The sequence below is a fragment of the Aspergillus pseudotamarii genome (assembly GCF_009193445.1).
Source record: "Aspergillus pseudotamarii strain CBS 117625 unplaced genomic scaffold BDV38scaffold_79, whole genome shotgun sequence".
NCBI lineage: Eukaryota > Fungi > Ascomycota > Eurotiomycetes > Eurotiales > Aspergillaceae > Aspergillus > Aspergillus pseudotamarii.
This window is the reverse complement of record NW_022475093.1, coordinates 27,101-39,822: the sequence shown is the minus strand read 5'-3', so window position 1 is coordinate 39,822 and position 12,722 is coordinate 27,101. Positions and strand designations below refer to the sequence as shown.

General features: G+C 48.2%; 6 protein-coding genes across 6 annotated transcripts; 3 read left to right on the top strand and 3 right to left on the bottom strand.

The window, feature by feature from the left end:
- Nucleotides 1-214: 214 nt before the first annotated feature.
- On the top strand, nucleotides 215-2,371 carry BDV38DRAFT_296701 (flavin-containing monooxygenase; the record flags this gene model as incomplete). The annotated part of the gene is made up of 7 exons (XM_032062985.1): nucleotides 215-476; nucleotides 551-744; nucleotides 809-973; nucleotides 1,032-1,197; nucleotides 1,249-1,317; nucleotides 1,375-2,067; nucleotides 2,151-2,371. 7 exons carry the CDS (start codon nucleotides 215-217, stop codon nucleotides 2,360-2,362), a joined length of 1,761 nt encoding a protein of 586 aa, XP_031908684.1. The 3' UTR covers nucleotides 2,363-2,371.
- An 886-nt stretch (nucleotides 2,372-3,257) lies between these two features.
- BDV38DRAFT_274927 (C2H2 finger domain protein) lies at nucleotides 3,258-5,838 on the top strand (the record flags this gene model as incomplete). The annotated part of the gene is made up of 8 exons (XM_032057928.1): nucleotides 3,258-3,348; nucleotides 3,456-3,510; nucleotides 3,653-3,752; nucleotides 3,811-3,922; nucleotides 3,982-4,922; nucleotides 4,975-5,066; nucleotides 5,119-5,417; nucleotides 5,465-5,838. 8 exons carry the CDS (start codon nucleotides 3,258-3,260, stop codon nucleotides 5,836-5,838), a joined length of 2,064 nt encoding a protein of 687 aa, XP_031908683.1.
- Nucleotides 5,839-6,109: 271 nt separating this feature from the next.
- On the bottom strand, nucleotides 6,110-7,999 carry BDV38DRAFT_296700 (putative extracellular exo-polygalacturonase; the record flags this gene model as incomplete). The annotated part of the gene is made up of 8 exons (XM_032062984.1): nucleotides 6,110-6,154; nucleotides 6,206-6,280; nucleotides 6,332-6,433; nucleotides 6,521-6,709; nucleotides 6,778-6,938; nucleotides 7,023-7,081; nucleotides 7,208-7,574; nucleotides 7,696-7,999. The coding sequence occupies 8 exons, from the start codon at nucleotides 7,997-7,999 to the stop codon at nucleotides 6,110-6,112; spliced, it is 1,302 nt and encodes a 433-aa protein (XP_031908682.1).
- A 902-nt stretch (nucleotides 8,000-8,901) lies between these two features.
- On the bottom strand, nucleotides 8,902-10,162 carry BDV38DRAFT_260594 (mitochondrial pyruvate carrier family protein). The gene is made up of 4 exons (XM_032055940.1): nucleotides 9,756-10,162; nucleotides 9,665-9,680; nucleotides 9,405-9,541; nucleotides 8,902-9,349 (listed from the first exon to the last, which is right to left on the bottom strand). The coding sequence occupies exons 1-4, from the start codon at nucleotides 9,932-9,934 to the stop codon at nucleotides 9,166-9,168; spliced, it is 516 nt and encodes a 171-aa protein (XP_031908681.1). The 5' UTR covers nucleotides 9,935-10,162; the 3' UTR covers nucleotides 8,902-9,165.
- A 131-nt stretch (nucleotides 10,163-10,293) lies between these two features.
- On the top strand, nucleotides 10,294-11,042 carry BDV38DRAFT_202548 (L51/S25/CI-B8 domain-containing protein). The gene is made up of 4 exons (XM_032052479.1): nucleotides 10,294-10,517; nucleotides 10,581-10,687; nucleotides 10,755-10,787; nucleotides 10,847-11,042. The coding sequence occupies exons 1-4, from the start codon at nucleotides 10,432-10,434 to the stop codon at nucleotides 10,903-10,905; spliced, it is 285 nt and encodes a 94-aa protein (XP_031908680.1). The 5' UTR covers nucleotides 10,294-10,431; the 3' UTR covers nucleotides 10,906-11,042.
- Nucleotides 11,043-11,044: 2 nt separating this feature from the next.
- On the bottom strand, nucleotides 11,045-12,432 carry BDV38DRAFT_287535 (DODA-type extradiol aromatic ring-opening family dioxygenase; the record flags this gene model as incomplete). The annotated part of the gene is made up of 4 exons (XM_032060890.1): nucleotides 11,045-11,508; nucleotides 11,573-11,733; nucleotides 11,832-12,004; nucleotides 12,100-12,432. The coding sequence occupies 4 exons, from the start codon at nucleotides 12,430-12,432 to the stop codon at nucleotides 11,045-11,047; spliced, it is 1,131 nt and encodes a 376-aa protein (XP_031908679.1).
- Between the last annotated feature and the right edge of the window lie 290 nt (nucleotides 12,433-12,722).

The window sequence follows — 12,722 nt, the reverse complement described above, 5'->3', positions numbered from 1 at the left end:
GCTATAAGGCTGCTCTGCTGCTGACCCGAACGGTCTATAAAAGCCGGCCACGAGGCACATACGGCATTCCTGACCTGCGCTTTATATAAGTGTTCGCAACGCTAGAAGCCAGTCTCGAGCCTTCGTACACTCTTCTTTTGCACTGCCAGATTTGACATATACCCCTTAGTCGTTTTTACTGTCTTCACTGACCCCTTAAGCGGGAACCTCAACTATGTTACGTCTGCTGGCTCGAGCTGCTAATGTTGAGACTACTCAGAAAAAGCCGGAATCAGCTAGCAAATGCTTTGTTGAACCACGCTCGGTTGACGAAAGTCGTGCTCTAAGGGTCATCATCATTGGATCAGGTATTTCCGGGATCATCTCTTCCATCCGATTCAGACAACGAATTCCCAATGTGAACATTTGTGTCTATGAGAAGAATTCAGACATCGGAGGGACCTGGTATGAAAACAGATACCCGGGCTGTGCATGCGGTGCGTCTAACCTCCCTGTCCGGCCCTATGTTGTGCTATCAGTTGTCCATGTCTAATACAGGTTGTTCGAGCAGATATCCCCGCCCACACCTATCAAGCTACATTTGAACCAAATAAGGAGTGGTCAACCTTCTATGCCTCAGCCCCTGAGATCCATCAATACTGGAAACGGGTGGCACACAAATATGATTGCATGAAGTATGTCAAGCTCAATCATGAAGTCGGCGAGGCGGTGTGGGATGAGCAAAAAAGCAAGTGGCAGTTGCAGGTAAAGATGAATCGTCATCTTCTCCTTATTCCCAAATGACGGTGACTTACTCATTCTTATAAAGATTCGAGACATCAACGGCGGTTCAACATTTTCAGACCAGTGCGATGTACTTATCTCAGCCACTGGGGCTCTAAACAATTGGAAATGGCCCAACATCCCTGGTCTCCATGATTTCAAAGGAAAGCTTTTGCACAGTGCTTCTTGGGACCAGAGCTATGATTATAGCGTAAGATAAAATTCGGTTGAAGTCTGCGTCGAACCATGGCTAACAAGCTCATATACAGGGTAAGAAAGTCGCGGTGATCGGGAACGGTTCTAGTGGGATCCAGATTGTCCCTGCAATGTTACCAAAAGTCGCACGTCTTGACCATTATGTAAGAGGCCGGACATGGATCGCGCCCACATTCGCTCGTGATGAGATCGATAAACGGGACGTTGAGATAGAGAATTGTACGTACTTCCTTCCCGCTAGTCTTGTAGCGTGCTAACGGTTTCTGGTAGTCTCGTTCACTCCGGAGGAAATCGAAACATTCAAGAAGGATAATCAAGCATACCAACGATTTCGCAAAGGTAAGATAACAGCATGTCATATCCGCCGAGAACTCGTTTTTGTAACCTGATACTCAGAGATTGAACTCGAACTACAATCCGTCCATGGTACCACTATTTTAGGTACACCGGAACAGGTCGAAGCCAGGGAAGTGTTCCTGGAGAATATGAAGCGGCGACTATCGAGAAAACCGGAACTTTTAAGTGGTTTGGTGCCGTCTTTTCCTCCTGCCTGCCGCCGCTTGACACCCGGACCTGGCTACCTCGAAGCCTTGACGGATGATAATGTGAGCATTATCAGCAGCACTATTGTCCAAGTAGATGCCGATGGGATCATCACAGCCGATGGAACACATCATCCCACTGATGTTATTGTTTGTGCCACCGGCTTCGACACTACATTTTCACCGCGATTCCCGATAATCGGACGTGAAGGCATATCTCTGGCAGACCGCTGGCAGAAGACTCCAGAGAATTATCTCTCGATGATGGTTGATGGGTTCCCCAACTACTTCATTAGCCTAGGGCCTAATTCAGCACTCGGGGAAGGCAACCTCTTGCTCCTCATCGAGAAGGCAATAGATTATTTCACATTTTGTGTCCAGAAGATGCAACGAGACAATATACGAGCACTAGCGATAAAGAAAGAGGCTGTCAATCGGTTTACACAATATTGCGATCAATACTTTGCCCAAACAGTTTTCGGACAGAAGTGTCGCAGCTGGTACAAAGGGGGAGCCGAGGATGGTAGGGTGGTAGCTCTGTGGCCTGGTTAGTATGCCTTGCTATCCATAAAATGCTTCTAAAAAAAAACACCCATTCAGTGTATTGGTTCAACTACTAACCAGGTGTAGGATCTTCTCTTCATTCGCTGAAAGTTTTTGCACAGCCTCGGTGGGAAGATTTCGCGTATGAGTATGTGAACGATAACCCGAACGGATGGCTTGGGGATGGATGGACGGAAAATGAAAAGAACAAAACAATCCACGTCAACTACTTAGATGACGATCAAATCGATTTCCCGACACAATTATTGAATGCTACCGCAGTGGAAGTGGGGGCGTGATGGACGCATGTCAAGGACGCCGATCAGTGACGAAGAATGCAGCCCCTCTTCAGATACCGATCCTGATATGATTATTTGGGGCTGTAAATATGATGATGTCTTTAGTAGTGCAATAGATTCCGCGCATTAAAGCCTGTTGTTCTTGTTTTGCTGCTCTTCAGGGGTATCGAAGTGGTCGCAGCCTGTAGGCTTTGTTTCACACCTAGTGTCTAGAACTCAATAGTCTGTCCCGTGGCCAGCTAATGTACTATCAGCCCATCACACTATAGTATAGACTTGGTATAGATAGCTAAGTATGGCAGGTGCCATAAAGGACTCGGTATAGGTACCCAGAGAAGGTATAGACCGGATACCCTTGGCGAAGATCATTGTGGATCCCTTCCTTAGAAAGCCGGCAGTGGATTGACGAAACGCTTCCCGTTCACGGCTTTTCAGGAGCCTTTGGTAAGGTATTGAAAATTCAAGCGCTGATGGTAACGACAACACCGAAGCGGACCAATGGGATGGCAAAGCTGACTAGAACAGGAAACGGTTATATTACGTAGTGGAACAGGCGCAGCGTCTGTTTCAGGTAAGTCATGGTAAGAATTCAATGGAATAAGAATCTCATCATTTTCCCATGATTTAGAAATCCCGGTCGATTCTGATAATGGATTTCATGAGACCATGGTTCCCTCAACAGCGAACCTTTTGGATCGTCTTTCTACTCCCAGTCATTCAGTGAAATCATCTCATTGCCTCCATTTGACTTAATTCCCCACTGAATTTCCACTTCATCCGCCCCCCGAAAGGGTCCATTGCATTTCTCTTCCTCTATCACGGTTCACCACACCCCCCCCCCCCTCTCCATTTTACCCCAGGATTTCTTCTCCCCGATGCACGCCAAATTCTCGCCATGAAATCCTCTGCAAGCAAGCACTTCTGCTGTACCATCTGTCAGCGAGGTTTCACCCGCATTGACCATCTTAAGCGCCACCATCTGCGCCGTATGTTCTTCTTTGCGCCTTTGTCTTGCCCCCGGTCTCGGCGACGCTGTGGCCGCCGATGGAAACCTCCCCGATCACAACTAACTGGTGAATTAATTGACTTGCAGATTCCGGAGTAAAGCCATACTCATGTGTTTTCTGCAATGAATCATTCGCTCGTTGGTTTGTAATTTCTCTCTTATCTCTCTCCCTTTGTTTTTTTCCCTCTTTTCTTTTTCTTTTCACTGTTGTTATCCCGTCTAGAGCGGATCCCTTTTAACTACCCAGTCGGTCGCAACAATCAATTGATGGTACTCTCATATAGTGACAATCTACGGGACCACTACGCGGACTGCGCCCAACGAGGAGACCGAAAGATTCCCGAAACTGGACAAAGAGGCAGAAGGCGTCATGCGTGTCAATCGGCAAGTCCATCCGAATTGAAGCCACCAGGCCTAGTTCCTAACGACCTGTCGCAAATAGTGTACGGCGATGAAACTGCGATGCGATGGCTTACGGCCTTGCAGTTCTTGTCAGAAAAGAAACCTCCATTGCAATAACGAGCACCATCAAGCGAAAGATCATGAATTGGGAGGTATAAGCACCACTTATGCACCTCGCTGTTTTCCGGACTGCCTGCTCATCGCTGTATAGGCTCGGCATCTTCCAAGAATGACGACCAAGAACCGTCGTCAGATCGGGGATCAATCAAATTCCTCCTCAATGGAGGCACAGATACTTTCACGGAACACTGGAACCTTCCTCCCAGCAATGACCGACCCCGTACGCTCAACGATTATCAGAACCCAAAGAGTTTTGAGGAAGCCGACAGCTCCATCCTAGAATACACGACAAAGGAGAATTACCTGGAATACACACCAACATACGTTGAGCCAGACCCGTCGACTCTTTCTTTCTTCCACGATACATTTCTCGACTTTTTTAATGGCCCGTTTGGAGATCCCCATAGGTCGTCAAATGATCCGTATACCAGCGGGATGGCGTATCAGCCCATGGCACCCTCCACGCAAGGTTCAGATCTTAGATTCACTGGGCAGCAGCCCGCTTACGAACATGAAGCTCCGTTTGCAAATGCCATGATACAGGCGATTCTGACGAAAGTTTGGTCTCTTCGTCTCGATCCTAAGACGCAGGAAGAGATTTCAGAAAAGTTGAACTTTCTACTGACACCTACTCGCATGCGGAAATATATGGCGTTATACTTCAAGTACTGGCAGCCCAATTGCCCAATGATCCATGTTCCAACGTTTGACCCGAGGACCGTATCGCTGTCGCTTCTCACGTCAGTCTGCTTCATGGGTGCCAAGTATACTGAGGATAAGAGAGAGCTAGACGCCGCACAGCGACTGGTTGACTTTGCGGAACTGTTTGTCTTCTCCAGCGGAATTCTCTCTGGCGAAAATGAGATCAGTTCGACATATTATGGGGTTCGAAATGTTGACGACGAGCCTAGTTGCTGGATTCAATTCCAGAATCTACAGGCTGCATTCCTCATGGTGATATGCCAGTACTGGTCAGGAAGCCGTACGTCACGGAACCGAGCAATGGAGAATCGGTTTAGCGAAGTCATTAAGGTAGGGTTGGTGCAAATCAGCGGTTTTGTTCGTCCGGGCTTACTAGGGACAGGTTGCGCGCAGAATGGGTCTACCCACGTTTCAGCATGGACCCGAGGAGCGTCTCCATGAGTATTTATGGATTCAGAGAGAGTGTCGTATACGGTGCGCCCAGCTACCATCTTTTGATTTCACGATGTCACTAACCACTTGACAGCGCCATCAACTTAATCTCGCTGCTGGACTGCGCATTTTCGTTCTATTCGAATTATCCATGCCGTTTGTCTCATAACGAAATGGAGTGTGCGTTGCCTTGCGTGGAGTCCGTGTTTGAATCGGCGCATCCATTCCAGGAACCTAACTTCGAACTATCCCGAGATATAACCCTTTCTGAAGCATTCCAAAAGTTATTCGAAGAAGAAAGCAGTCGGGCCTCATCACCCTCCACATCCGGCTCTACCGTTGCAGAAACCCTCGCCAAACTCACTGTCTTGGACACATTCATGTTGATTCACTGTAAGTAGATAATATCCTGTATGCCACCATTATCTGACGGGAGACAGTGCTTTACGCTTTCATAAACACGCACATGACACTTCTCGCTACTATATTGCCCAAATCACGGGCCCCGCATTCCCAGCAGATACCCAACTCTCGGGGCTCTAGTATTAGCTCAGCGATACCAGAGGACTCTACACTCGCTTCCATCCGCATAGCACTCTCTCGGTGGCACGACCACTGGACGAGGCTGCGCGGTGCAACCTCCAGCCATGACTGGGCCTCCATGGGCTTTTACAAGAACGGCTACCATTTCTGGCTTGTGTCGCAGCTTCTGATCACCAAGAAAGAGAGTGTGGACGTGGTGATGCGCATGGAAGTGAAGTGTGAGGACAAGCTTGAGCAACTTAAAGTTCTGCTGAAGGACGACAACGAATGACGCTTGATGAATGAGTCACTCACCGACGACTCATTCAATTCTTTTTTGCTTTTTCTCGTTTGTTCTTTTTTGGACAGGCGCTCGCTGTATACACGATGGAATGGGTGCATGATTGTACGATACACTAGAGCATTCAGGCGTTACGAGCACATATACCTAGGTTTAGAGGGACATTTTAAATACCACAGCATAGAGTCAGGGGGAGGATTTACAATTCCAAAATCATTGCGCAGACTTTGTTCCTCTCAGTATCCAACACTCACACATCCGACTAGCTAGATGAAGCACAGTTAACATCCAAGAACTCCTCATCAACCTACACAGTATTAGCATTGCAATCTCATTAATTACAATATGAGCCACTCACATTGGTACAAATGAAATCACTGTTCCCCTTCGGGCTCTTAACGTCGATATTCGTCGCATGAATACCAGAGCAGACCTAAACCGTTAGCATCCCATGTACCATCCTCGAAGCAGCAGCAAAACTCACATCAGGACTCGAACAAATAATCGTTCCCACATTCGGATCATTCTTTTTAGAAGTGACACCCGTGAGATCATTGAAGTAAATATCGCTAATCGTAAGGTTGCTCTGTTTCGAACCAAGTCAGCCAAAACCACCCCTTCCACATGATATCCCACACAGCATCTCCCAAAGGATAGGAAAAGAAAGTCATACCGGGTGCTCATTGCACAACGTCTGATTCTTCTGTCCATAGCACTGCGTAACCTCAATCGCCCAGTCCACGTTCTCGATGTACATCTTGTCGTAGGTGATGTTCTGGACGCTGCCGAGACCACCTCCTCCCTGGAGATCTTCGGACATTGCGGCAGAAGCACCAGGCCAGACCTTGATACGGGCCATGTCCTTTTTGGTTTTGCTCTCGTTAGTAAATTGAGCTCCATTACTAGAATTGAGAGGATGGGGGAACATACAGAGGCATTGTACATGGAGATATTGTAAACGAGGACGTTCTGCACGATGTCGACTTCGCCCGGGTATTGGCCTAGTGAGCCTACGGAGATCCCGTGGGAACCGTTACAATGGAGGTTCTGGACGAGGATCTCGGTACTGTTTGGTTTGAAGGAGACGCAGTCTTTTTGTTCTCGTTAGTATATTCTTTTCTTTCTTTATGGGGCGGGGGGCCTCATCAAGAGGTAAATTGAAGGGGGGATTATACCATCACCGTTGTTAATGACCGAGTTCTGGATAACGATGTTACTAGACCGATACGTATCCCTATCCATCATCAGCACCTCTATCAATCCCAATAGAGATAAACCGAATAACCCCCCAAAAAAAGGACCGGGCGGGGTGGGGGTGAAAGAATGAAAAGGGAAGGAAAGGGAAAAAAAGAAAACCCACCATCCATCCGTATTCTTCGCCTCATGCTCACTACTACTATACCCCCAAACATCAATGCCATCGAACAGCACATCCGAACTATTCGCAACAAGCTGATACCACTGCGGCGAATACCGCAACTTCAGCGGACCGATCGTGCCCCCGTGCAGTCCGATAATGCCGACGAGAATGGGCCGCAAGATGAGCGCATCCTCGGCGTACAAGTCGTACCAGACCTGGCCGTTACCGTTGAGTTCACCGCCGCCATAGACGTTGACGTCTGTGCCACCGAGGTTGAAGAAGGTGGTTGCGTTCTGGAAGGTGTGTTTGAAGGAGTTCTCTTGCCAGTAGTCTGTGTCTGGGGTGAAGGTGATTTTGCCGAGGATTTCTGGGTCGTTATGGTTAGTTATTTTTTTTTTCTTTTCTTTTTCTGTTGGTTTGGTTTGGTTTGGCTTTATATGTAGAAATATCAATGGGGATTAAGTGGTGAATGTTTGTACTGTACATACCCAGATCCACGTGCTTAAGGAAGGTCATGTCCAAGGCTGTGCCAATCGTGTACTCCTTGTCTTCGGCGAAGACGACCTTGCCGCCATTGTTGCATTGTTTTAATGCAGCGAGGATGTATGGTGCATCGTCCGTTCCGTCGTCATTGCTTTGGACATGGCAGGTCTTGTTCCGGGGTGAACTGGCCGGAAGAGGTCGGAATGGTGGCTTGGGTCCGACTGCGTTGGTTCTGGACAGGGAGAAGCCTTCTACCGGTAGGCTTAGGCCTAGGGAGAGGAGGAGGGTTGTTGCTTGGGTGAGCTTCATGGCTCTTGGTCTTGTTATGGTTTAGGAGGTCAATCAATGGCTGGGTTTCAATTCGTGGTGACCCTGTCTAGTACGTAGGTGCAATGGGGATAAGGGTGTTCTACCAAGGGCCTACGGTCTAGACGGAGATAAAGGGGAATATATAGGTTTTATTTCTGGAGAGCAGCCTGATATACTCTAGTACGCATGTGTCAACGAGTCCGGACATTAGGATAAAACCATTCATTTACTTCCCGCCAATCTTCTCTCCAGCGGAAGAATATAAAGTGGGGAGTAGGCTAGGCAATAATATATGTGGTCGAAGCTTTGCGGTATTCATCATAAGACAAGATGTGTCGGAGAAATGAAGGCTGAAATTAACGGATGTTGTATAGGGTTGGGGTTTGCCGCCTCTGATAGGAGGGATAATACGGCCGGGATTAATCCGATTGGGAGGAGAAATTGGTCGATCGTTCCTCCGTCTTGCGTCCCCGGATTCATGGCTGGACTTGTTTATGGGGAAAACATTCAGTTACTCGACTAGGGTTGGTTGAACGCGTTGCGATTCATGTGGAGTGTCCGGGGTCGCTTCAATGTTGGGGTTGGCATGACCTAATCTCACATCTATAGGGCGTATGCGAGTGGATACTATTCATTTATTCGGACTCGGTAGATTTCCCTTCGGTGTATTGTTGACAGTATACTATGTATCTACTATCTTGAGAGGGGAAGAAGAAAAGAGTGATGATCGTCCAACTCTACGAACAAAGTGCATTGCTGTATATAAAGGGCTAGTCGTCTTCGTATTCCGTAGACCAGCGGACTGAATGACCATTGTTCGCCGTTGTGAATTGTTTCCATGTTATCGTTCGGCATTCGATTACATTCACCAGTCTCTTGTTAGCCGGCATAAGTGAAGAAACTTTTTAGATAAATTCGGTTTATCTAACGTCTTCGGTGGGAAGCCAGTGCAGTCCTGATTTAATATATACAAACGAGAACGCCAGTCATGTTGCGTTGAACCAGTAGAACCCCCGAGATATTGTCTATCGAGTGCCAGATGCCCAAATTCACCCAGAAGCTTATCAATCGACGGTCTATATTCCCGATGAGCGATTTCCTTCCTAGACCCTCGTCGGGCCCCCTTGCGTGGTAGAGTCCCATCTAGCGGAACCAATTGAACCGATTTATGCGGACTTCTCAACAGCAGCCTCGGTCTTAGCGACAACCTCCTTCGCCGAGTCAACCACTTCGTGTTCCATCGACTTGACGGCTTCGACGGGAGACCCTTCCAGGCTACGGCGGTAGTTGTAGATACGACCGACCTGAACGACACCAACACATCCGAGGAAAAAATTGACAGCGGCAAGCCTGGACGAGTCAGTACTGTTTATTTTATAGACTGCGCTCTCTGAGATCAACGTACAGGTAGTTTTTCGGGGTGATGATCATACACCAGCGGGTCCAGATGGCACCGGTAGCCGTCAGGGCACCGTTCTGAGTCAAGGACAGCTTCTCGGCGGGGCGGCCAAGATCGGAGATACCGGCGATGACCAGAGACCACTAAGCAAAGTTAGCGATATCCATAGATATATGGTTCGAAAACTGCAGCCGCCGACGCGGTTTATATTTTATTCCTCATTAGGGTGCGTAACGGCGTCCGGCAAGGGAGGGCGTAAATTATACCTTCATGACAGGGGCCCTAGAGCAACAAGTGTTAGAACAGTATACTAAAACAAAGAATTTATACAACTGCCCAGAAATTTAAACAACATACCAGAAATGCACCGTCTTAACGCCAACGGGGCTGTTCCACAAACGCTGGAAAGTGCTCTGTTGCTCGGCGGCGGCGGCATCAGAGCTCTGGAAGCGGCGTCCGGCGCCAAAGCGACGTTGCGCATTGCGGAACGCAGCGCGAGTGTTCTCGAAGAAACGAAGACCGACACGGGAGGACATCTTGAGTGTGAGGAGAGAAGAAGATGGGGAAGGGAGAGGCAAATGCCGGAAGGCGGAGAAGTGGAGATGGGCTCTCAACCGGAGTTTAGATTAGCAATGTAAGGTCGCACCAGAGGATCAAATTTCAACTCTGGGGGGAATAAAAATGGAGGAGTGGAGATTGATTGATAGAAGAAGAAGAAGTAAAGTGAATCAAAAGAAGGATAGGATATCAGATATGAAGCCGACCTCGGCGACCGCCGTCGGGAATACTTCAATCGTTGGGGTTGCGGCTCTTTTCCGGCTGAGGTAAGCGGTGACAATCACGCTTGACCGGATTGGACCACGGCCTCAGACCTCAATTCATCACCGTTTCAATCGTTCGATCACCCCTCCGTTGGCTACAATTGATACCCCAGTTCTGTTTCGATCCGTTTGATCGGGGAAGCAGCTCATTACTCTCATTTCCGATCGCCGTCAGTCCTCCTAACCCGGTCTCCCGTCATCCACCTTTCACAATGTCCGGCAAATACGTTTTCACCAAGGGTCTGAAGGAGCTGCGCTTCCTTTTCTGTCAGACTTCAGAGCACAGCGCTCCCACAAGGTGTGTTCGGAGATTTGATATCTGATCAGGCATGGCGTGGGATTCATAAATAACACCCTACAGGTCCTTCCTGAAGCGCGCATATCCCACCATGAAGAAGCACAACCCTCACGTCCCCATTCTGATGCGCGAGGCCAGCGGTACTCAGCCTAAGGTGTATGCCAGATACGGTATGCTGCAATCGTAAATTCAATGGCGAGCGACGCAGGAAAAGGCTAATACAGGAGTGATATACAGCATTTGGCAAGGAGCAACTCGAGCCATTGAACGGTAGGAGATCATTTGTTCTAATCGGTTTTGACTCCATTACTGATGCCAGAGCTATACAGGCTTGTCGGATGCACAGATCGAAGAAAAACTTACCAAGCTCGTGAAGGAGTCGTCATAGCGAATTTTCCGCACTTCCGTATATGTCCATGCATCGTGTTCAAATCGTCAACCATTGTATCTATAGATGAATTGGAAAATTCAGTTTACTTCGAACAATCAAGGAACGCCTGGAATCTCTTCTATTTTTACCATCTAATTCACAGAGAACTACTACTGTTGGCTACCTGACCGAATCTAAACTGCGCCCAGCTCATACTGCCCTCACCCATCGTCCACAGCCTCTTGCCGACATCGTCTCCCGCAGCTCCGGCGCCAATGTGGATGGGAAGCAGATGCTCAAAAGTTGGATGTGCCTGCCGAGCATCGGGTCTCTTCAACAGATCCGCCATAGCCTGTTCTCTTTCCGCCGGGGGAGCCGTTGCCGCTTTCTTCAACGCCTCGTCAAAGCTGGTAGTGTACGGCAGCGGTCGCGAATCGTTCCTGGAGAACCACAGATCGCGCAGGTTGTGGACCGCCATTCCGGAGACGATGATGAGGATATTTTCATCGCGGAGGCTAGACACGGCCTGTCCGAGCCGGTAATGCGCGACAGGATCTTCATTGTTGAACAGCGAAACCTGCACAATGGGCACGTTCAGCGGGTTCGACTCAGGCTCGAACGCTATATGCTATTAGTTCTCGTCCGCCGAATCAACCACCATCTCTCGCAAAGGAAATATACCTACCACACTTGAAACTTGCCCACACGCCATGATCCAATCCTCTTTTCACACCTTCCGCCTTGATGCCCGCTTTTCCGAGTAGATCAAGCACCTTATTCGCAACCTCCCTGCTCCCCACATTGGGATACTTCTCCTTGTAATAATGGCTGGGGAAACCGTAGAAACTACGTGAAAGTCAGCACGCATCTCACACACCACTGATATCCCCACCCAAAAAATCTCAGAGCACAAAGAGGGTACAAAAAGAAAAAGAAAAACATACTCATAAATCAAATCCGTAATCTCCGCCGTATTAACCTGAATCATATCCCTACCTGCCTGCCAATGCGCCGAGAAAACTACCACAGCCTTCGGCTTCACCTTAGTCGTAATCTCCTTCCCAATCTGGCCCAGCTTCTTATATGCCGGGTGATCCGTCTGGTACATGACATTCGGCTTTAAAATATAGAAAAATCAGCATTTCCCTCTCACTCTCTTTTTAAAACCTCACAGAAAAGAAGAGGAAAAGATCAATGACATGGAAACCTTACACCCCCATGGCTCAAAAAGTAAATCGGAGTTCGACTCATCTTCTCACTACTACTGCCACCAGCAGTCTTGCGGGACGCTGCTGTCTTTGAGATCTCCCTGCTAACTGCGGGAGTAGTAGTTGTGAAGAAACGTTTAAGACCGAACAGATTGGCGGTTTGGGAGGTCAGGTGCTGCTCCTCTGTTGTCTTGTTATTGTTGTTGTTGGTATTGTAGCCTATGAAAAAGGCGAGAGATACTGCGATGAGAACGGTAAGGATGGAGAGCGCGGTTAGTGTGGAAGAGGGTTTTTTGGTCGCTTGTTGAGTTGGGGTTGTGGTGGGTTGGGAAGACATATAGTGGTTATCTCTTGGGGTTTTGGGGGGGGTGGTATATAGAAGAGGGAACGTGGTTTTGTAGGTAAGTTTTGTGTAGGTATCTGGATCGGATTGGATGGATTTGTATACAATTATATATTGTAGCCAATGGTTATGCGAGCTTGGATTGCAAATTGTAAGCAGTTGTCAGCCGGATGCGCGGAAGTGCGGAATCGGTCCGCTCCGGGGGATTTTGGTACTTGGTTTTGTGTATGTGATTTGTGTATATGTATCAAAGTGGTGCATATTGATGATTAATAAAGATTATC